At 53.7% G+C, this 21,421-nt stretch overlaps 1 protein-coding gene across 3 annotated transcripts in view; it reads right to left on the bottom strand.

Annotated features, from left to right (window-relative positions):
- The window catches only part of NCAN (neurocan), a 42,296-nt gene extending 22,063 nt beyond the window's left edge, over nt 1–20,233 (bottom strand). Inside the window, exons 1-8 of one of the 3 annotated variants that reach the window (XM_032170210.2) lie at nt 20,127–20,233; nt 15,214–15,293; nt 12,924–13,325; nt 7,764–7,938; nt 7,526–7,653; nt 6,689–6,982; nt 4,890–5,477; nt 3,312–4,682 (exon numbers count right to left, since the gene is read on the bottom strand). In XM_032170210.2, the coding sequence (XP_032026101.1) occupies nt 3,312–4,682; nt 4,890–5,477; nt 6,689–6,982; nt 7,526–7,653; nt 7,764–7,938; nt 12,924–13,325; nt 15,214–15,286 (3,031 nt within the window). In that variant the 5' untranslated portion in view covers nt 15,287–15,293; nt 20,127–20,233. The remainder of the gene's footprint in view (nt 1–3,311; nt 4,683–4,889; nt 5,478–6,688; nt 6,983–7,525; nt 7,654–7,763; nt 7,939–12,923; nt 13,326–15,213; nt 15,294–20,126) is intronic. The other 2 variants (XM_032170212.2, XM_032170211.2) reach the window with 2 other exon arrangements.
- Nucleotides 20,234–21,421: the final 1,188 nt, after the last annotated feature.

The following is a 21,421-nucleotide window of genomic DNA, read 5'->3' as shown; positions in this document are numbered from 1 at the left end:
CGCATGATCATAGCTCACTGCAGCCGCAACCTCCCAGGGTCAAGCGGTCCTCCCACCTCAGCACCCCTGAGAAGCTGGGACCACAGGTACGCACCATGCCCGGCTAATTTTAAAATTTGTTTTGTAGAGACGGGGTCTCACTATGTTGCCGAGGCTGGTCTCCAATTCCTGGGCTCAAGTGATCCTCCGCCTTAGCCTCCCAAAGTGCTGGAATTACAGGTGTGAGCTATCACGCCCGGCCTCATGTACTTTTTTATGCCAATGAGCTAAGCATTTCGCAGCCTAGTGGCTGAGACAGAAACTCTGTTTTCCGGCCAGGTGCGGTGGCTCACGCCTGTAATCCCAGCACTTCGGGAGGCTGAGGCGGGCAGATCACTTGAGTCAGGAGCTCGAGACCAACCTGGTCAACATGGTGAAACCCCATCTCTACTAAAAGTATAAAAATTAGCCAGGCATGGTGGTGCACGCCTACAATCCCAGCTACTCAGGAGGCTGAGGCATGAAAATCACTTGAACCTGGAAGGCAGAGTTTGCAGTGACCTGAGATCACCACTGTACTCCAGCCTGGGCCACAGAGAAAGACTGTCTCAAAAAAAAAGAAAAAGAAACCCTGTGTTCAGACGACCTGGATTCAAACCCCAGCCTTGACACTCCCTTAGTTGCATGGCTGCACAAGGCACTTGACCTCTCTGTGTCTGTCTCCCTATCTGCAAAGTAAGGATCACACTGGAGCTTTTCCCATAAGGACATTAAAAGGATTAACCAAGATAACTCCAGTAAAGTGCTTTGAATAAGCCAAGCACACTGGCAGTAACCCATAAATGCCAGCCTTTATCGATACAGGCGGCCCTGCCCCCGGGTCAGCCTGCCTCCTGGACATCTAAGAAAAGAAGATCTGCCAGGTGCTACAGCTCACGTCTGTAATCCCAACACTTTGGGAGGCCAAGGCAAGAGGATCACTTGAGCCCAGGAGTTTGAGACCAGCCTGGGTAACATATGGAGACCCCATCTCCACACACACACACACACACACACACACACACACAGCCGGGTGTGGTGGTTGCATGCCTATAGTCCAAGCTACTGGAGAGGCTGATGTGGGAGGATCACTTGAGCCTGGGTGCAGTGAGCTATGATTGCACCACTGCACTCTAGCCTGAGCAACAGACCAAGACCCTGCCTGGAAAAAAAAAAAAAAAGAAAAAAAGAAAAAAGAAAAAAAAAAAAAAAGATCCCACCCCAACACAGCCCAGAAGTGACACGCTGGATGATGAAACCTGCATCAGCTATTTCCATCATCATGACACTTTGCCTTCAAAAAAACGGGCACCAGCTTGGGCAACATGGCAAAACCCTGTCTCTATAAAAAATACAAAAATTAGCCAGGCCTGTTGGCACACACCTGGTCCCAGCTGCTTGGCAGCCTGAGGCAGAAGGATCACCTGAGCCTGGGGAGGTCAAGGCTGCAGTGAGCCATGATCCTGCCACTGCACTCAAGCCTAGGTGACAGAATGAGACCCTTTCTAAAAAAAAAAAAAAAAAAAAAGTTGGGGGTGGGGGGTGCAGTAGTTAAACATCAATGGTGTTAATAAAAGTGTGCAACTCGACTGGGTGCTATGGCTCACAGCTGTAATCCCAGCACTTTGGGAGGCCAAGGCAGGTGGATCACCTGAGGTCAGGAGTTCGAGACCAGCCTGGCCAACATGGTGAAACCCTGTCTCTACTAAAAATACAAAAATTAGCCAGGTGTGGTGGCGGGAGCCTGTAATCCCATCTGCTCAGAAGGCTGAGGCAGGAGAATCACTTGAACCTGGGACGCGGAGGTTGCAGTGCGCCGAGATCACACCACTGCACTCCAGGCTGGATGACAGAGTGAGACTCAGTCTCAAAAAACAAAAAAAAAAGTGTGCAACTCAGAAAAAAAGACTTATTAATTAGCTGCTTGTTTTGTTTTGTTAGTTTGATTTCATGCAGGGTCTCGCGGTGGAACTATCATAGCTCACTGCAGCCTGGCTAATTTCTTTTTATTTTTAGTAGAGATGGGGTCTTGCTGTGTTGGCCAGCCTGGTCTTAACTCTTAAGCTCAAGTGATTCTCCCACCTCAGCCTCCCAAAGGGCTAGGATGACAGGCATGAGCCATCGCATGCAGCCTCTTTTTTGTTTGCTTGTTTCTAAATTTCATTTGGCCAAAAAAACTCAGCTTAATTTGGCAGAACCTAAGAATGGCTGGAATTTGCAGGCTGAGCTGAGGCTGACCTGGCCCCAGGGAGAACAGGGCAGCCGATTTCTATGGATGCTGCTGGCCACAGAGTAGCTAAGACTCAGGCTGATTTGGGCTCCAATTGAGGTTTGACCGCTGATTAGCCAAGTGGCATTTTACCTCCCCGAGCTTCGGTTTGCTATCTGTAGAATGGGGGTGATCCTCGCCCCTTGCAATGCCTCCCCAGCACCTACTTTCCCTGTGACTCGAGGTCCCCCAGGAGTCAAATCACTGAATTCCAGCTCCCACTCACATTTGTCCAGGAAACCCTCCCTGCCACACCTCCTCCCTCTGGTCTTGCCTGGGAGGCGTCTGTGTCCTGCTCTGTCTTCCCCAGACTCAGGGAATCCTGGAAAGCCAGTCCCTGGGCTGATCACACCACTGTCCAGCTTAAAGCAGATGTAGACACGGCTTGTAACTGAACTCATTCCCCAAATCAGACTCTACTCAATGCCTCGCCACTCCCACATTTTGTTTTTGTTTTTGACAGAGTCTCACTCTGTCACCCAGGCTGGAGTGCAGTGGTAAGATCTCAGCTCACTGCAACCTCCGCCTCCTGGGTTCAAGCGATTCTCATGCCTCAGCTTCCCCAGTAGCTGGGATTACAGGTGTGTGCCACCACACCCGGCTAATTTTTATATTTCTAGTAGAGACGGAGTTTTGCCATGTTGGCCAGGCAGGTCTTGAACTCCTGACCTCAAGTGATCTGCCCGCCTCGGCCTCCCAAAGTGCTGGGATTACAGGCGTGAGGCACCACGCCCGGCCACTCACCACTCTCGCATTTTGTTCATTGGGATGTATGCTCTATACCTAAAATTGATCAAACGCTACTTCATCTCCTGGCCTTTGCCAGTGCTCATTCCTCTGCCAGGAATGTCCTTTCTGAAATTCAACTCCACCTGATAAGCTCCTACCTCCAGCGTCATGCCCCACTAGAAAGCTTCCAGATCCCCAGGGACAAACATTCCTCCCTGCTCTGGGCTCCCCCAGCCCCTGCTCCCCAAGCCCTGACCATGGAGAGCTGGACAGAGCCCTGGGACTTTGTACTCACCCTCCTCCGCACCTGCATTTGTAGGGGTCCCTGGCAGGGCTGGCTCCTCTCCACTTGCCACCTCCTCCCAGAAGCTCTCTACGCCTGGGCTCCCTGCCAGGACCTCCAGTTCGAAGTCCTCTATGCCCAGGGTGACAGGCAGCAAGGTGCTGGAGGGGTCCCACGGTACTGTAGGCTCCCCTGAGGAAACTGCGGCAGACTCGCCCACACTGGCTGCAGCCGGTGTCCCAGGAGGAACAGCCGGTTTCCCCAGGGGACTGCCCTGATGCGGAGGTGCTGAAGCTCCTGATGTTCCCTGGGTCTCCACCTGATCCTCTGGCTCTGGGTGCGGTTGGGAGCTTGAGGGGCCCAGTGTAGACATGGCTGGAACTCCAACCTTGTCCCCCGGCTCCAGGGTCGTGAGGGGCGTCACAATGCTTGTAACCAGGGCCACTTGAGGGCTCAAGGTGGTGCTTTCAGCTTCTTCAAACACCTGGGATCCAGGTTCCCAAATTCCACTAGCATCACTGGGGGCCGGCGTGACTGTGGAATCCATGGGATTCACAGTGGGTCCTTCATCTGTAGCAACCCAAGGCTCCAAACTTGGTGTGACTTTGGGTACCAAGAAGACTCTGGGGCTCCCCAGGGGGGCAGATGGGGAGCTTGCATCCAGCCCTTTGCTGTACACTGAGGGCCAGGGGTCCTGCACCTCATCTACAGTGGCCTGCAAGCCAGAAGTGGGGCTTTCTGCTGTGTCGAAGGCCCCAGACTCAGACCCCGAGATACCCCTGAGGCCCGTTGGCTCAGTGGCAATCTCGGTGGCAGTCTCAGTGGAGACAAAACCTACAGCCACATTCCTGTTTGCAGAAGGCCATGGGCTGGAGCTGGAGTGCTCAGCTTTGTTGACCCGAGAAGGGCTGGTCTCCCCAGTTTCTCTGAAGTCTGCCCCGGGGGACTCAGGTGTTGTGGGCATGGCCTCTCCACCCTGTCCTGTCGGGGTCGAAGAGGGAGGCAGGGAATACACCTTGGTCTCTGCAGCAGGGGAGGGTGGAGCCATGGCCGTGGCCTCACCATGTGCCTCAACTCTATTGGCCTCGGTGGAGACGGGGGTGGGGTGTGGTAGCATCCACTGTTTGGGACCACGCAGCATGGCCATCATAGGGAGATCTGGGGAAGTGGCCACGGGGAATGCCTCCCAGGGGGCAGGGCTGGGAGCTGAGACAGCGGCCTCCAAGGGGGACCAAAACAGGTCTGGGGTGGCTGGCCTGGCACTGGGGCCCTCGGCTTTCTCTAGCTCCAGGACAGGGGCCCTGCTGTGGCCTGAGATGCTGGGTGGGACCATGGTTGGGGGCCACAGCCAGGGCTCTGGGGAGCTCTTGCCACCAGCGGAACCTGCAACAACATCAAGGCAATCATTACAATGATCTCTCAGCAGCCCCTTTGGTTGGACTCCAGGCCCAAGGGAGAGGGGGCTTCTGGGGCCAGAGGACCTAGCTGGGATTTGGAGCTTCCTCCCTCATCCTGAGTGTAGCCATGGCTACCTCTCCACCCTCACCTCCAGATCCCCAGGTAGGTCCCGCCTCCCCCAGAGCAACTCACCAGCTCCAGGCATATCCACCTCATTGGTCAGATCAGCCCAGGGGCTCTGGCTCTGGCCACTGCCCAAAATCTCTGTGACTGCCATGGCCAACGGAGGCTCCATTTGGTTCCCTGCAGCCTCTGAGGTGGGGGGCTGGGCGCCGGCCTCCATCCCCCCTTGCAGCCCCGGCTCCGGTTCCTGCTGCTGGAAGTAGCGCCCATTCAACCCTTTGAAGCGCCCCCTTCTCCTAGGCGTAGGGTCAGTTGGGGCCACCTCCGTGTGTGAACTTGCTGCAGTGCCTGCCCCCATATCGCTAGGGCTGGGGGCCACCGTGCTTAGCCACACTTCCCCAGTGGGCCATGAGGCCAGCATGGGGTCCCCAGGGGTAGGGCTGACGGTCTGTCGAGACTCCTGCTTCTCCTCCAAGATCAGGGGTTCTTCTTCCCCACTGGACACCAGAGGCTCCTGGAAGTCAGGGGTGACCACCTCTTCCTCCTCCAGGGTGGGCTCCAGTTCTCTAACTGGGGGCCCCTCTGCTGACAGAATCTCCCCCTCATCCCCAGAGGATGGGGTCTCTAGGTCTCCATGTTGTGATGTGGGGTGATGAGCTGTGGGAGAAAGCAGAAGAGGTTGTGTTAGGCTGAGGGGTTGCCTGGGAAGTTCTGCTTGAAGTCTACCCACTTTCCAGCATGCTGCAGCACAAGCCTTCTGTGCACCTCTGTCTCTCCTAAGTGGTTTCTGAGATTCCCCCAGCCTGGGAGAGGGAAATGCAAAGTTTTCACCTCCACTGTTCAGGCTGGGGACCACCTGAGCCACTGTCAGGGTCAGAGTCAACTGGCTGCAGTGAGGACTCCAGAGAATTGGGGCCAGGTGCGGTGGCTCACGTCCGTAATCCCAGCACTTTGGGAGGCCAAGGCGGGTGGATCACTTGAGGTCAGGAGTTCAAGATCAGCCTGGCCAACATGGTGAAACTCCGTCTCTACTAAAAATACAAAAATTAGCTGGGCGTGGTGGCGCATTCCTGTAGTCCCAGCTACTCCGAAGGCTGAGGCAGGAGAATCGCTTGAACACGGGAAGTGGAGGTTGCAGTGAGCCGAGATCACACCGCTGCACTCCAGCCTGGGTGACAGAGTGAGACTCTGTCTCAAAAGAAAAAAAAAAGACAATTTGGCTCATGGGTAAACCTCAGGCAGTGTCCAACTCTCATGAACTTGGGTCTGCCTGCTGAGGGGTTCAACTCAACCTTGGTGACGGATCCTCCCCTGGTACAGGTGGTGCCCCGTGGACATTGTATGCCCATGCCAGGACTGGGGCAGCTTACTTAGAGGACTTGACTCCTCGGGGTTGATGCTTGCAGCTTCCAAAGCTGTCCCCACTGCCCCCCAACAAGGGCGAGTGTCATCCCTGCTCCCACATCCGGTGTGGAGCCCAGAGGTGGCCAATTGAGGCATTATCTCTTCCACGGGGGTGTGTCTGCGTATGGGCGTGGCTCTAGGTAGAGTATTCCCCACCCAGGGGCTTGTCTTTCAAGGTTACGGGGCCTCGGGACCTCAGGAGATACAGCCCACCCAGCAAAGGTGACTCCCCACCAGAGTGGCCTCCTCTGGAGCCCTGTTCTTTCCCCAGGACGGGGATCCTAGGGAAAGACTTGTCGTAAGGGGTGTGGCCTTCACCCGGGGGCGTGGCCCTCACCCAGGGACGTGGCTTATCACAAAGCGAGCTTCCGCGTGTCTCTCCCTTGCCTTGGCAAGGCTTTCAGGGACGTGGCCTTCGCCAAAGTGAAAGCCCTGGGGGCGCGGCCACCAGGGGACGCACGCACCTCGGAAGCAGTAGGCGTCGAAGCGCTCGGCGGGTGAAGGGAAGCCGGTCCGGTTAGCGAAGCGGTAGACGGTGCGCACGCCCGGGGCTGGGCCCCCGCAGCGCCGGCGCGGCGTCTGGATCGGGTAGCGCACGCTGCCGTCGGCCAGCCAGCCCGGGTCGCACTGGTCCAGGCCCTCATGCCAGGCCAGGTGCAGCTGTCCCACCGAGGCCAGCGCGGCACCCTGGCGGCGGCACTGTGCACGCGCGCCGGCCAGTGTCAGGCGGCGGGCCGGGCCCACGTAGAAGACCTCGCCTGCGGGAGGGGTGGGTGGAGGTCAGGGGGGCTGGGGAAGCCTCCCCTGGAGCCCAGGAAGTGGGTCCAACTCCAAATAGTTCCGACCTGGACGTGTTAGGGTGGTGGTTAGAAGAGGCAGTGACAACCACAGCTGTGCGTTCAGCTCCGGGACCATCCTTGTCCTTACCTCTCATGCAGATCTGAGCCTCTTTTTACAAATGGAGTAACTCAGGCCCATGGGCAAGTCGGGCTTCAGAGAGAGGGAGGGGCTCGGTGAAGGGGGTTCACAGAGGAGGAAGGGGGTAGGGACAGGGAGGCAGGCAGGGGACAGGGGATTAGAGAGGGAAAGAGGATCAGAGAGAGGAAGGGGGCAAAGGGAGGGAGGGGGACTCAGGGAGGCATGGAAAGCTCAGAAAATGGGTGGAATCATGTCTTGGTTGCAGGTTTAAGGAGGTATAAGACAGGGGAGTTGCATAAGGACCCCAGAGGATGGGAGTTGGGGAGAATAATAGAGGGTCAAAGAGAGGCAGAGGGGCCGGGTCCTGCCAGTCCCAGACTTACCCTCCAGCTCCCGGGAAAAGCAATACACATCATAGAGTTCCTGTGGGTTGCGCCTCCCATAGCTCCGAACCCCTGGAAGGCTGCTACGGTCACCATAGCAACCAGGACGGGACTGGGTGATAGGATACCTGACAACACAAGGGGAGGGTCCCTCTCAGATGTGTGCTCCTGGAGCCCCCAAGGAACCTCCTTCCCCATGGGCTTGTCTTCATCTCCCTATCTTGTGTATCCCTCTCACCGAACAGTGCGGTCAGAGAGCCAGCCAGCATCACAATTGTCAAAGCCATCCTCGAAGGCAGCCTGTAGATGCCGAGGGGCTGCAATGATGGCTGAGCTGAGACGGCAGGCCTCCTGGGCCTCAGCGAAGGTCAGTGCATAGCGGTCCTGGGCTGCCCGGTAGTGGAACACAACACCTGTGGGGGAACATCCAGGATGGGGGGACAGTTGACTTACGCTGGAATCTTCAAGAACAGACTTACCTCTTGCAGAATGACTCCCCACCCCTGTCTGATAATAATAGACCTAGCGCCAGGCACAGTGTCGGTCGAGGGTGGGGAGCAAGATCCATATGCCCCCATTTTACAGATGAGGAAACTGATAACAATGGCCATAAAGGGTTACAAGTTAGCAAATATTTACAATGTGAAAAGCATTTACGGCTGGCCAGGCATGGTGGCTCACTTCTGTAATCCCAGCACTTTAGGAGGCCAAGGTGGGCGGATCACTTTAGGTCAGGAGTTCGAGACCAGCCTGGCTAACATGGTGAAACCCTGTCTCTACTAAAAATACAAAAAATAGCTGGGCGTGGTGGCACGCCTCTGTAATCCCAGCTACTCGGGCGGCTGAGGCAGGAGAATCGCTTGAACCCAGGAGGCAGAGGTTGTGGTGAGCTGGGATTGAGCCACTGCACTCCAGCCTGGGAGACAGAACAAGACTCCAACTCAAAAAAAACTAAAACATTAAAAAAAAAAAGAAAAGCATTTATAAGCATTATCTTATTGAACTCTTACAACAAATCTGCTTGTTCCAGAGGAGGAAGCTTAGGGTCAGAAAGGTTGAGGGACAGGTCCAGGCCCACGCAGCAAATAAGAAACAACCAGAATTCAAATTCAGAGAGACCTGACTCCAAAGATAGCACTCTTCATACCCAGGGTTAGGCCCTGGAGGTGGCAGGAGGTGTGGAGAAGGCTGACAGAGAGATTCTGCCTTTTAGGAATTAAGTGCAAGTGCTGCTAGGGAAGCACAGGCAGCAATGGGAGACCAAATGTGGTTCCTTTTTATTTATTTATTTATTTTTATTTTATTTATTTTTTGAGACAGAATCTCACTCTGTCGCCAGGCTGGAGTGCAGTGGCGCGATCTCAGCTCACTGCAAGCTCCGCTTCCCAGGTTCACGCCATTCTCCTGCCTCAGCCTCCCGAGTAGCTGGGACTACAGGCGCCTGCCACTGCACCCAGCTAATTTTTTTGTATTTTTAGTAGAGACGGGGTTTCACCGTGTTAGCCAGGATGGTCTTGATCTCCTGACCTTGTAATCCGCCTGCCTCGGCCTCCCAAAGTGCTGGGATTACAGGCATGAGCCACCGCACCCGGCCCAAATGTGGTTCTTGCCTGGCCTGGAAATGTGGTCCTGGAAGGCTTCCTGGAGGAGGTGACATGTAAGCCAGGATGTGAAGCACCAGTAACAGGCTCACTGTGATTCAAATTCTGATTTAGGGGTGAAAGAAATGGCTGAACAAGACAATGAAATGAAACACTTTGCTCTGTCTTATCCAAATGGGAGCCCTGTGTCCTCAGCATCGAACCAGTACAGTGTAGGTGCTCAATAAATGTTTGGCTGAATGTCTGGGCATAGCAGCTCACGCCTGTAATCCCAGCACTTTCGAAGACCGAGGCAGGCAGATCGCTTGAGGCTAGGAGTTGGAGACCAGCCTGGCCAATGTGGTGAAACCCTGTCTCTACTAAAAATACAAAAATTAGCCAGGTGTGGTTGTGTGCACCTGTAATCCCAGCTACTCCAGAGGCTGAAGCAGGAGAATCGCTTGAACCCACGAGGCAGAGGTTGTAGTGAGCCAAGATCGCACCACTGAACTCCAACCTGGGTGACAGTGAGAATCTGTCTCAAACAACAACAAAAAGAGTTTGGCTGAATGAATGAAATTGAAGTTACCTAGATGTGGAATTCACTTGCCTCACCACCAATCAGTTTTTTGTTGTTGTTTTTGTTGTTGTTGTTGTTGTTAGCTTTTATCAATTTTCAGAAATGAGGCCTCTGAAAGGGGATGACTGGTTGACTCCATAAACTATGTGGTGAGACACTGTGTCCCCAGTTCACAGTTTGGGGGCATGCAGGTTAAGCCCCAAGTCAGGAATCAGGGACTTGCCCAAGGTCAATGTAACTTAAGGGAAACAGGTTTCCCAGCAGGAGTCCACAGGATGTTTGCTGTACAACAATCCACTCACTGAGTCACTTATTGAGCATCTACTGTGTGCCAAACCCTGTTCTTTATTTTTAGTTTTTGACTATTTATTTATTTATTTAAGTCAGGGTCTCCCTTTGTCACCCAGGCTGAAGTGCAGTGGTGTGATCTCAGCTCACTGCAGCTTCCAACCTTCCAGGCTCAAGCGATCCTCCCACTTCAGCCTCCTGACAAGCTGAGACTACAGGCGCACACTAGCATGCCCTGCTAATATATTTTTTTAAATTTTGTAGAGATGGGGTCTCACCATCTTGCTCAGGCTCGTCTTGAACTCCTGGGCTCAAGCAATCCTCCTGCCTTAGTCTTTCAAAATTCTGAGATTAGAGGTGTGAGCCACCACATCTGGCTTATTTAGTTGTATTATTATTATTATTATTGTATTATTATTATTATTGTATTATTATTATTATTGCATTATTATTATTTTTTTATTTTTATTTATTTATTTTTTTGAGATGGAGTCTCGCTCTGTCACCCAGGCTGGAGTGCAGTGGTGCGATCTCGGCTCACTGCCAGCTCCGCCTCCCGGGTTCACGCCATTCTCCTGCCTCAGCCTCTCCCAGTAGCTGGGACTACAGGCGCCCGCCACCACGCCTGGCTAATTTTTTTTTTTTGTATTTTTAGTAGAGACGGGGTTTCACCGTGGTCTCGATCTCCTGACCTCGTGATCCGCCCACCTCGGCCTCCCAAAGTGCTGGGATTAGAAGCATGAGCCACCGCGCCCGGCCTATTATTATTATTTTTAAGACGGAGTTTCACTCTTGTTACCCAGGCTGGAGTGCAATGGTGCGATCTCGGCTCACCTCAACCTCCACCTCCTGGGTTCAAGCGATTCTCCTGCCTTAGCCTCCCGAGTAGGTGGGGTTACAGGAATGTGCCACCATGCCCGGCTAATTTTTGTATTTTTAGTAGAGAAGGGGTTTCACCATCTTGGCCAGGCTGGTCTCGAACTCCTGACCTCATGATCCACCCGCCAAGACCTCCCAAAATGCTGGGATTACAGGCGTGAGCCACTGTGGGCAGCCATATTATTATTATTTTTGAGACAGGGTCTTGCTCTGTTGCCCAGGCTGGAGTGCAGTGGCATGATCAGGGCTCGTTGCAGCCTCAATCTCTTGGGACTCAAGCAATCCTCCCACCTCAGCCTCCTGAGTAGCTAAGACTACAGGAACACACCACCATGCCTGGCTAATGTTTTGGAATTTGGAATTTTGTATAGACAAGGTCTCACTATGTTGCTCAGGCTGGTCTCAAACTCCTGAGCTTAAGTGATTCTCCTGCCTTGGTCTCCCAAAGTGCTGGGATTACAGACATGAGCCACTGGGCCCCCATCCCCGTTTTTTTTTTTTTTTTTTTTTTAATAGAGACAGGGTCTTGCTATGTTGCCCAGGCTAGTCTTGAATTCCTGGCTCAAGCGACCCTTCCTCTTCAGCCTGCCAAAGTGCTGAAACTACAGGTGTGCACTACCACACGCAGCTCAACAAGAAGAATTTAATAAAGGAATTGGTTGCCGGGTGCGGTGGCTCCCGCCTGGTAATCCCACTACTTTGGGAGGCCAAGGTGGGCGGATCACGAGGTCAGGAGATTGAGACCATCCTGGCTAACACGGTGAAACCCTGTCTCTACTAAAAATACAAAAAATTAGCCAGGCGCTGTGGCGGGCACCTGTAGTCCCAGCTACTTGGGAGGCTGAGGCAGGAGAATGGCTTGAACCCGGGAGGCAGAGCTGGCAATGAGCTGAGATCACGCCACTGCACTCCAGCCTGGGCAACAGAGCGAGACTCCATCTCAAAAAAAAAAAAGAATTGGTTAAACAGGTATTTGAGAATTGTTCTTGCTTAATATTTAATATACATTTTTAATTAACTTACTTTTAAAAAATTGCCTCACTTAGAAAAAAAACTTGTTTATTTTACAAGGAATTTTTTATTTCTATTTTAAATACAAAGCCAGTATCTCTTGTCTTACATAAAATTGACTCCAAGCAAAATCCTGCCTAGATGGAGGATGCAGTGAGCTTAGATAGCAGCACTGCACTCCAGCCTGGGCAACAAGAATGAGACTCCATCTCAAAACAAACAAAAATCCTGCCTAGATATTGTGGCCCCCAGAAGTCTGAGCTGGAGACGCCTCTCTCATAGCTAAAAAAGAGAGGTGTTAAAGACAAGATAGTACCCATACCAATAAAGACTTTTTTTTCTTTTGAGGCAGAGTCTCGCTGTGTAGCCGAGGCTGAAGTGGCTCGATCTCAGCTCACTGCAACCTCCACCTCCTGGGTTCAAGCAGTTCTCCTGCCTCAGCCTCCCAAGTAGCTGGGATCACAGGCATGCATCACCGTGCCTGGCTAATTTTTTTTTTTTTTTTTTTTTTTAAAGACAGGGTTTCACCATGTTGGCCACGCTGGTCTCAAACTCCTGACCTCAATTGATCCACGCGCCTCGGCCTCCCAAAGTGCTCGGATTATAGGCACCATAAAGACTTTATGACTTTATCAGAAGAATTGAAAGGGGATCCCTGTTCAAAGAGTGATTTCTTTCCTTTTTTTTTTTTTTTTTTTTTTTTTGTGACAGAGTCTCCCTCTGTCATCCAGGCTGGAGTGGAGTAGCCTCAACCTCCCGGTCTCAAATGATCCTCCCACCTATGCCTCCCAAGTAGCTAGACTACAGGCATGTGCCACCATGCCCGGCTAATTTTTGTATTTTCTGTGGAGACGAGGTTTCACCATGTTACCCAGGCTGGTCTCAAACTCCTGTGCTCAAGCAATCCACCCGCCTTGGCCTGGCAAAGTGCTGGGATTACAGGCATGAGACACCAGGCCAGGTCTCAGGGAGTGATTTCTAAGGTGACATTCAGTGGGTGGGCTCCTGGCTCAGCCCTCCCTCTCCCAGGCCCCCGGCCCCTCCTTTGCCCCCAACTGACCTGTCACCTCCAAGGGCACCAGGTCCTGCTCATCCTCGATGCCCCTCACCACCTGGCAGCGATACAGCCCAGAGTCACTGGCCCTCAGCGGCCCCAGGAGTAGCGTGGCATTGGCTCGGTGCCGGGGATAGGCAGGCAGTGAAACTCGTCCCTGCCAGCTTTTGGCCACCCTCACGACGTTGTCCTTGGCCACCAGGATGGGCAAGTCCTGTCGCTGGCCCGACGCAGTCCGCACCTTGGTCCACTTTATCCGAGGGGCATCTCGGGCTGCGCTTGGCTGTGGCTGCAGGGTAAAGAGACAGGGCAGGGCCACCAGCTCCGCCAGCGCAGCCCGCACTGACCCAGACCCCAGCTTCTGCATGTGGAGCCCCCTTTCGCTGGCATCGGCGATATCCTGTGTGCCTGGGTTGGAGAAGGTGGAGAGTGGGCCTGACTCAGAGGTAAGAACCAAGCAGGGGCTGCTATTTCCTTCTTTTAAAAATTTTTTTAAAAAGGGCTGAGCCAGAATTTGAACTTAGGGCCACTTGACCTCAGAATCCAAGCAGTGGCTGGACGTGATAGCTCATGCCTGTAATCCCAGCACTTTGAGAGACCGAGGCGGGCAAATCACCTGAGGTCAGGAGTTTGAAACCAGCCTGACCAACATGGAGAAACCCTGTCTTTACTAAAAATACAAAATTAGCCGGGTGTGGTGGCACATGCCTGTAATCCCAGCTACTCAGGAGGCTGAGGCAGGAGAATCGCTTGAACTTGGGAGGCAGAGGTTGCGGTGAGCCAAGGTCACACCATTGCACTCCAGCCTGGGCAACAAGAGCGAAACTCCATCTCAAAAAAAAACAAAACAAAACTATTTTTAGAGATTGAGTCTCACTCTATCGCCCAGGGTAGAATGCAGTGACACGATCATGATTCACTGCAGGCTCAAGCTCCTAGGCTCAAGCAATCCTCCCACCTCAGCCTCCCGAAAGTGCTGGGATTACACGTGTGAGCCACTGTGCCCAGCCCCTTACTATTATTCTTCTTTTATTTATTTATACTTTTGAGATGGAGTCTCACTCCGTCTCCCCTGCTGGAGTGTAGTGGCATGATCTCAGCTCACTGCAACCTCTGCCTCCTAAGTTCAAACAATTCTCCTGCCTCAGCCTCCCCAGTCGCTGGGATTACAGGTGCACGCCACCACACCTGGCTAATTTTTGCATTTTTAGTAGAGATGGGTTTCACCATGTTGGCCAGGCTGGTCTCCAATTCCTGACCTCAACTGATCCGCCTACCTTGGCCTCCCACAGTTCTGGGATTATAGGGGTGAGCCACCACACCCAGCCTTATTATTATTTTTTTGAGTCTGACTCTGTCACCCAGGCTGGAGTGGAGTGGCATGATTTCGGCTCACTGCAACCTTTGCCTCCCAGGTTCAAGCGATTCTCATGCCTCAGCCTCCCGAGAAGATGGGATTACAAGCATGTGCCACCACGCCTGGCTAATTTTTGTATTTTCTGTGGAGACAGTTTCACCATGTTAGGCAGCCTAGCCTGGAACCCCTGACCTCAAGCAATCTGCCTGCCTCAGCCTCCCAAAGTGCTAGAATTATAGGCATAAACCACTGTGCCTAGCCCCTCACTTTATTTTTATAAGGACAGGGATTTCATTCCAGTGCCACTGACTCACTGTATGGCCCCGGAAGAGGCAGTTTCCTTCTCTGAGCCCCAGTTTTTCCGAAAGGTACAGCAAGAGACAGCTAATGAAAAGGAAATGGTGTTTGCGGAGTACCGTCTTTATAACAGGCACTTTATAGCAATCAGCTCATTTGATTTTCATAACCATCTGCAGAGTAGCAATGTGTCATTCTCTTCGGGGGGAGTTGAGGAAACTGAAGTTCAGAGAGATAACTATACTTGCTTAAGGTCACAGACCAAATCTGTGAGGGATTTCTAAAAACTGAGCTCTTGACCACCAGTAGAGGGACACAGACCTTTATTTCCATTGCTCCACCCTTGGCAGACATCACTAATCAATCTCTGCACTATTCTCATTTCTTTCTTTCTTTCTCTCCAGTTCATCTGAGCAAAATGATGAGAGGCGGGAATCTCCAGCTTCTGCTGACAATGACTAAAAATAACCTCTTAGGTATCTTGTTCGCTTTTGACTGTTCAAAGACCTTTTAAAATCTATTCTCATTTTATTCTTTAGCCCATGCCAGGAGACCAGCAGGAGAAGGCTGTGGAATTCAAAAGCTGCCCCATCTTGTCCACCCCCCAGACCCCAATCTCTCCCTCCCCACAAACCAACTCACCCTGTTCCCCAGCCACAAAGAGCAGCATCTGCAGCATCAAAAGGCCCAAGGCCCAGACAAACGTGGCCCCCATCCTGGATCTGGAACAAAATGGAGAGGGAGGGAGGAGTGAGCCACAGCCCAACCCTCCCAGATATTCAGCATTGCAGGACCAAACTCCCCCACTCTACAGATCAGGAAACCAGGGCTCAGAGAGACCAGTGTGTTATTCTAGGTCACAGAAGGAGCCGGCAAAGGGCTGAAACAGAATTTGAACCCGGGGCCACTTGACCTCAGAATCCAAGCAGTGGCTGGACGCGGTGGCTCACACCTATAGTCCCAGCACTTTGGGAGGCTGAGGCGGGAGGATTGCTTGAGGCCAGAAGCTTGAGACCAGCCTGGGCAACATAGTGAGATCTTACCTCTATTAAAAAAAATTAGCAGCCAGGCGCAGTGGCTCATGCCTGTAATCCTAGCACTTTGGGAGGCCGAGGCGGGTGGATCACGAGGTCAGGGGTTCAAGACCAGCCCGACCAACATGGTGAAACCCCGTCTCTATTAAAAATTCAAAAATTAGCTGGGCGTGGTGGTGGGCGCCTGTAATCCCAGCTACTCAGGAAGCTGAGGCAGGAGAATTACTTGAACCCGGGAGGTGTAGGTTGCAGTGAGCCGTGATCGCGCCACTGCACTCCAGCCTGGGTGACAGAGTGAGACTCCATCTCAAAAAAAAAAAAAAAAAATTAGCTGGGCTTGGTGGCACACACCTGTGGTCCCAGCTACTCAGGAGGCTGAGGTGGGAGGATTGCCTGAGCCCAGGAGTTCAAGGCTGTAGTGAGCTATGATTCCACCACCACACTCCAGCCTGGGTGACAGCGTGAGACTGAAAACAAAACAAAACAAAACACAACAACAAAAACCAATCCAAGCAATGAAGTCTGTGGTCAGAAGCCTGGGTGCTGTAGTGAATCAAATTTGGAATTGGCTCACTGTTCCTTTTGTGTGATCTTGGGCAAGTTGCTTACCTTCTCTGTGCCTTACTTTCTTTGTGGGTCAGATGGGGATAACATCAGGTGGTTGAAAGGAATGGATGAGTCAATATATATAAAATGCTTAGAACTGCCTCATGCAGTAAGGGGTACATTTTAGCTGCTGCTATTATTATTACTGACCTTAACACAGCCAAGACTGAAATACCATTTTTCAAGTCAGCCTCCTCCATCAGACTGGCGGCTCCTAGAGGGCAGCAGTCTGTCCCAGTCCTCCCAGCATCCCCAGTCCAGGCAGCAGGCTGGCCTCTAAGCCATCCTTTAATCTGGGTTTGCTGGCTGACACGATTCGCAGCTTCAATTCCAGGATTTGGTTGTCACCAAGATTCTATTCTTGGTTTCTGGGATTTTGGAGGAGCCGCCAACTCCCAGCTGGAGGAAGGGGCTCACCCCTGCCCACCCATCCTCCTCCTGACTTCACACAGCCCAACAAAGATGCTTCTTAGGCCCACAGAGAAACTTCAGTTGTGGGTCCATTTCCCTATAGGGGCTAGGACCCATAGGGATAAAGTGGACAATTATTAAGCGCCTACTGTGAGCAAAGCCCATGCCAGTCGTTGGGACACAGCAGTGCATTTCCTGACTTCACATTCTTCCAGAGACTAGGAATCCTGGGGAGGTGGTCCCTCCCCAAAACCTCCCACCCCTGCGAAACCCTGTCACCAGAGCTCAGGAGGTGGGCGCAGATGGAAAATTAGAACATCATCTGCAAACCCAATCCTTGCTCCCCACCCCCATAAGAAATTATCCCTGAGGAAGGGGTGTGAATGGAGTCCAGAAGAGGAGGTTGTAGAGGACAGCTGTCCCTTTCCCCAGTTCTCCTTCCCAGCTCCCAGAGTCCCCTGCTGGGAGGCCGGCCTGGGACCTGTCCGTGGTGCTGAACTCCGAGGCGGCAACGCAGCGGCAAAGCGCACCTAGTCCGCCCCTGCCTCCTGCCTGCTAACACGATGCCTCAGGGACCAGAGAGGGCTAGAGGTTTGCCGAAGGCTGCACAGCAGGGTAGAGGTCAAGGCGAGACCCTGGACCAGTGCTCCCAACTACCAACTTGTAAACCTCAGCAACCTCTGCCTTCATTTCAGGCTGTTCTCATTTCTTCCCCTTGGAACCCTGAGCAAGTGTGGGGTCGCCTCATGGCTGTTCCAGGCCTGGCCAGGTATTAGAGAGAGACAGGACTCTGGGTTGCACCTGCCCCCAGCAGGGCCTTAGGAGGGGACAAAGCCAGAAAATTCTCTCTCTCTCACACACACACACACACTGTTAAGAGGTCAGGCAACATCCAGATAGCCCTGCTTCTAATCCGGGACAAGCTGCTTCAATCTCTCTGTGCCTCAGTTTCCCCACCTTTAAAATGGAAATTATCCAGCAAGTACTGCCTACAGCTACTGTGAGGATGAAATGACCCAAGACTTGCAAAGTCCTAGAAATGTTAAATTTAAAAACAGCTCTTTAGACACAAAGCCTCATGTATACACTAAAAATATACTGAGGTTGCCCAACATGGTGACAGACACAGTTTCAGGTGCACACCCCCCACACACACCCTCCCACTCCCTTCCACTCGCACCCTCACACACCCACACCCTTCTCTTAAAATACCTCCTCCCCAGGGTGGCCAGAGATGAGCATTTACACAGCTGTCTGGGGCCCGTGCCCTCATGAATAATGTACAAGCCTCATGCATATGCAAGCAGGGGCCTGCGGGGTGCTGGAGGAGGGGCAGCTCGGATCCATGTGAATGTGTGTGTGTGTGTAAGTGTGTGTGTGTCCCCTCCTTCACTTCACCCCCACCTCAAGTCTCCGTTAGCACTGAGTGAAGGTGAGTTTGCCAATGGGCATTTGTGAGTGTTTGTGACTGAGTGTGTGTCCGGGGTGTTGTGTCCTGGCAAGGGTGTGCAGGCGGTTGTGCCATGTGGTGTGTGCATGTTGTGTGTGTGAGCCTGCAGCAGCTCCGTGCACTGGGTGGAGCACATGGGACCTAGTGTGATCTGTGGATGTGTGTGAGTCTGAGTGACCCTCAGCAGGGGGCTGTGCACACATGTGTGTGTTTCTGACCTGAGAGTCAGGGTGTATTAGCGTGCATGGGTGTGAATGTGGAACTCCGTGGAGGAGAAAGGGAGATGGGCTCAGTCATCATCCCAGGCTTCCCCTTGGGGATTTCAACCCCTGCTCAAGCTTTCCCTGTTAGCACCCCAACTCTGAACACAGACCACGTCCCACACCCCCATGCCCAGGGTGCACACTGCCAACCGCATGGAAAGAACCCTTGGCCCCTCCAGATACACAAGCGGGACACACACAGCCACGCACCCCAGACACAGACCCCGGGGAAACACACACTCACACAGATTCACAGTGACATTAACAAAGAGAGACAATATGGGCACTTACAAGACAGGCGGCATGTCTTCTGCACAAAGACACACACCCACAGTCTCGGCCCCCCCCCACATAAACCCCTTGATGAACGGAACAGCATCAGACATAGCTCCTCACTCACTCACACGGCGATGCCAGCCCCTGGCACAAACCGAGACGGATAAATGTGGCCTCGGTGACTGATGGGCACCCATCATTTTGCCACATGGTGATGCGGCCCTCGGTACAAGTTTTCTGACAAAGACACAACCACAGTCACATCAGACTCATAGGGGACCCTAGAACCCCTGGGCATACTCCCCCTCCCCGCCTGTCTGGGGCGGACACACACACAAAACCCCCATATCCTTGAGGGGGAACTTTGATTTCAGAATGTCCATCAGCCATCGCGACAGCTGGGTTCTGGGGTCCCACAGTGCACCCACCCCTCCCTGCCTGCCCTGCCCCCACGTCCCCCGCTGGGGCCCAGAGCCAACCCTCTCCCTGGCCTGGCTGTTTCTCATTGATGCTGCCTGAGAGGAACAAAGCCCGCGCGGAGGGACGGGGGTCGCTCCTGCCCAGACAGGGCCTGGGGTCCCAGCCCCTTACTTCCCAGCCCCTGTGCCCCCAAACCAAGCCAGGGCTTCCACATGTGTCCATATGGACAGGTGGAACTAAAGGGGGTGGGGGTAGGGGTCTGTGTCATGCTGTAAGGACGTGGGAGGCTGTGAAGGTGCTGGGGGACAGCCCCCCTCTGAGCTGGTATCCCTCACAGGTCCTGGGGATCCACAGCTGGGGGGTCTAGGGGACCCCGACCCAACATTCACCTGGGACACCCAGTGTATTCCCTGGGATAAGGGACAACACCTCAACCCAAGGTCTAAGGGAATAACGGGAACCAGGTTGGGATGGGGACCCCCAGGACCTCCTCCCGGAGTCAGAACGTGGTGACCGGACCTGACCCAAAAGGACAGGGAGACGGCAGGGCGCCCCTTCCCCATGGCCGTTCGCTCTCAGCGCAGATACCCTTCCAGTGGGCACAAGGTGATCTGGGAACCCCCTCCCCACTGCAGTCCGACCCGGAATCCTCCATTCATCCGCAAATAGGGAATCCCCACTTAAAATCCTGGGGTGTCTCGGCTGAGATACGGGGGTGCCCTGTTCCAGAGTCCCCCATTCGGCATCTAGGTGTCCTCTTCTTCTCTCCAAACTCGGGGGGCCCCTCCCCTAGCCCTGTTTCCCATTGCTCCCTCCCCAACCCTGAGACCCACCCCCAGCCCGGCCCCCTCCCCACCGGGGGGTTGTCTCCGGATTCCGCGGACAACCTTCCTCCCTAAATGTGTGTCCACCTGACATTCCCAAGCCCCCTCCCAGTTTGCGCTCCCTCCTCAACCCAGGGCTCCCCTCCCCCGCTTCAGCCCCCTCCCCATTCTGGGGGCTTCTCCCTGGTCTCAGGTCCTCTCCCTAATCCCGAGCTCTGTCTCTAATCCCGAAGTCTTCTCCCCCAACACGGCCCCCTCACGGATCCCCCACCTGGCTCCTAGCTCGGACGCATCCCGGGGCGGCCGCCCGGCACAAAGGACGCTGCGCTCCGGCTCAGCCAGCTCCGCGCCGGGTCCAGCCCCTGCGCCCTGCGCTCCGCTCGCCCCAGCGCCGCCTCAGTGCTTATAAAGGGGCCGCGAGGGCTCTCTGCGCATGCGCCCCCGCCAGCCCGAGGCCTCTAGCTGCGCGAGGGAGGGGGCTCCCCTGCCTAAAATCCCCACCCCGCCCATTTTTTGGACACTCACCGCACCCAGAAGACGGCACCGACTCTCCTCCCATTCTCTTTGCCCCAGGAACCGCGTTAAACGTCCCCATTATGCCCCAGGATGAGGCCGTCCCATTTTACAGGTGGGGAAACTGAGCCCCAAGGAGGCAAAGTCGCTTCCCAAGATCACGCACAGAGGCAGAGCTGGGATTCGAACCTCGCCCTGCCCGATTCTCCAGGACTCACGTTCAAAGCAGTTTTGGCTACAATTACTGGTTTACCCCATTTACAGAGAGGAAACTGAGGCACGGACGAGACGGGGAGACTCCTTGTTCACACAGCTGGTAAGAGGCACGCAGGGTGGGAGCCCAGATGTGTGACACCCCCGAGCTGTTTCCAGCAACTACAGCCAGATTGTATCATTCATTCATTCACCTTTGTCTGATCAGCATTTATGGAGCACACGCTATGGACTGGGTACTGCTGTTGACACACGAAGAATTTTGCTTTATGCAGAGGCATAGGCATGTCCCTGCCATGAGACATGAGACCCCAATCTTTTTTTTTTTTTTTAGACGGAGTCTCGCTGCGTCACCCAGGCCGGAGTACAGTGGCACGATCTTGGCTCACTGCAACCTCCACCTCCCAGGTTCACGCGATTCTCCTGCCTCAGCCTCCGGAATAGCTGGGATTACAGGCACCTGCCACCACACCCAGCTAATTTTTGTATTTATAGTAGAGATGTGGTTTCACCATGTCAGCCAGGCTGGTCTCGAACTCCTGACCTCAAATGATCTGCCTGCCTCAGCGTCCCAAAATGCTGGGATTACAGGCATGAGCCACCACACCCAGCCTGGAGACCCCAATCTTTAAAGCCTAGATCCAAGGCTGGGCGCGGTGGCTCACGCCTATAATCCCAGCACTTTGGGAGGCCAAGGTGGGTGGATCCCCTGAGCTCAGGAGTTTGAGACCCACCTGGGCAACATGGCGAAAACTCTTCTCTACAAAAAAAAAAAAAAATTAGCTGGACAGGGTGACCTGCACCTGTAGTCCCAGGTACTTGGGGGCCTGAAGCAGGAGG

Source organism: Hylobates moloch, unplaced genomic scaffold (assembly GCF_009828535.3).
Source record: "Hylobates moloch isolate HMO894 unplaced genomic scaffold, HMol_V3 SCAFFOLD_12, whole genome shotgun sequence".
Taxonomy (NCBI): Eukaryota; Metazoa; Chordata; class Mammalia; order Primates; family Hylobatidae; genus Hylobates; species Hylobates moloch.
This window is presented reverse-complemented; position numbering and strand designations above follow the sequence as displayed.